Consider the following 1568-nt stretch of genomic DNA (forward strand, 5'->3'; position numbering starts at 1 on the left):
GCGTCTGATACAGGCCCTTCTCAAGTCCGTGCCACTGCCACCAACAACGTTGGTTGGGGCAGCATTGTCGAATCCAGCTACAAGACCATTGTTTATTGTTCTTTTACGGAGCGCTGTGGGCATCCGGATATTTCCGCATCTTCTCTCCAATCGGCCTGTGAGGCCCTTGTCAAGGATGGGTATGTGGGATGGTTCCCTCCAGAACGGTGGCGGTGGCTAACCTCCAGTTCCAGGTGCGCTAACCCCTCTGTCGAGAGTAACGATTTCTTCGGATCGTTGGAGTTCACTGCCAATAACCAATTGACCTCCTGCACGGACTCGGCACCTTTGACCATCGAGGGTTGCCAGGATGGTTTCAGAGGTGCCGCAAGCTATGTTGACAGCCAACTAGCACGGAGCGGTGACCTTGCTTGTGCAGGCTTCGTCAACATAGCAAATGCCGCAGGCGATGAAGCAGGGGCCGTTACAGTGAGCGGCATATGCATGCCTGATTTTCCAGCATAAGGACCGTGTCCACGTGCCGCATCTTACTCAGTTATCTATTATAGAGTGCTCTTGATTCTGTGGATTCGCTTTAACAATAGACGAGTCAAGCTCCTGCAATGTGGCTATCAGAGTCAAGGCAACCCTGACACTGGTCATACTACTGTAACCGTCTGTAATATTTCCTAGTTCGGAGCCTAGTCAGGGCTGCCTCTTAACACCAGTGTATGTTGCCGTGGAACGATACAAAACTTCAAACATGTCCATATCATTCTAAGCCAGAGTAGAGGGAGCCGAAGTGCGAGCTTGAAGGGCGGGCTGGAGCTGGACCGCCCCGTGACATACAACATACCAGGAACGAGAGGGACCATGCCGGGAAACCCGCTCGTAGCCATCGACTAAATCTCCATTTCCGGCGCCAGTGCGCGCCACAGTGAACATCGATCCGCTTGCTGCGGCGGGATTGGCTCCATCGCGGTAGTGTTCGTCTGTATCTTGAGCCGTTGCCCCAGGCCGGGCTTCCACGCTTCCCAGCGCGGTGCTTGGCTACGCCTGCGAGGGTTCGGATCCAGTGCCTTCACGAAACTGATCCAATAGTCCATCACGGTGGCAACCGCATTCGCGTTGATCCCGTTGTAGCTCGTGATCTCGCTATTGCCGGCGAAGCCGACACCGAAAATGGCGCTCAGCTCGAAGATATGCGGCACACCCAGGCCTTCATCGACCAGCTCGGGGGCTCGCACGTTGTATCGGTAGCTCCAAACCCTGCCGGACGGGAGGTGATCTGCCATGGACGCTGCGATGCGATTGCCCGGGCACGTAAAGGCAGCGTCGCCATAGGCGGCAGATGCGGACGGGAAATAGGCTGCATGATCCGCCACGGGTCGCATGCGAGGATATGCATCACCGATGGCGGCCAGGCTGGCAGATGACAGCCCTGGGTAGTTGGCGTTGAGAAACCGCGACATGTCCGACGCGTCGCTGGCGTTATAAGCAAAGGTCGACCCCTCGTTGGTGTCGTCACCAACAAGCACGGGAATTTCCACGGTCTTGCCCTGATCGAAGAGCCGAGACAATTGGTCTTG

General features: G+C 56.1%; 1 protein-coding gene across 1 annotated transcript; it reads right to left on the bottom strand.

The window, feature by feature from the left end:
• Positions 1–881: 881 nt before the first annotated feature.
• Positions 882–1541, bottom strand: ASPBRDRAFT_139978 (uncharacterized protein; the record flags this gene model as incomplete). The annotated part of the gene is made up of 1 exon (XM_067619157.1): positions 882–1541. A coding segment is annotated over one exon (660 nt), but the record flags the coding sequence as incomplete, so codon positions are not given.
• Between the last annotated feature and the right edge of the window lie 27 nt (positions 1542–1568).

The sequence above is a fragment of the Aspergillus brasiliensis genome, assembly GCF_001889945.1.
Source record: "Aspergillus brasiliensis CBS 101740 unplaced genomic scaffold ASPBRscaffold_91, whole genome shotgun sequence".
Lineage (NCBI taxonomy): Eukaryota > Fungi > Ascomycota > Eurotiomycetes > Eurotiales > Aspergillaceae > Aspergillus > Aspergillus brasiliensis.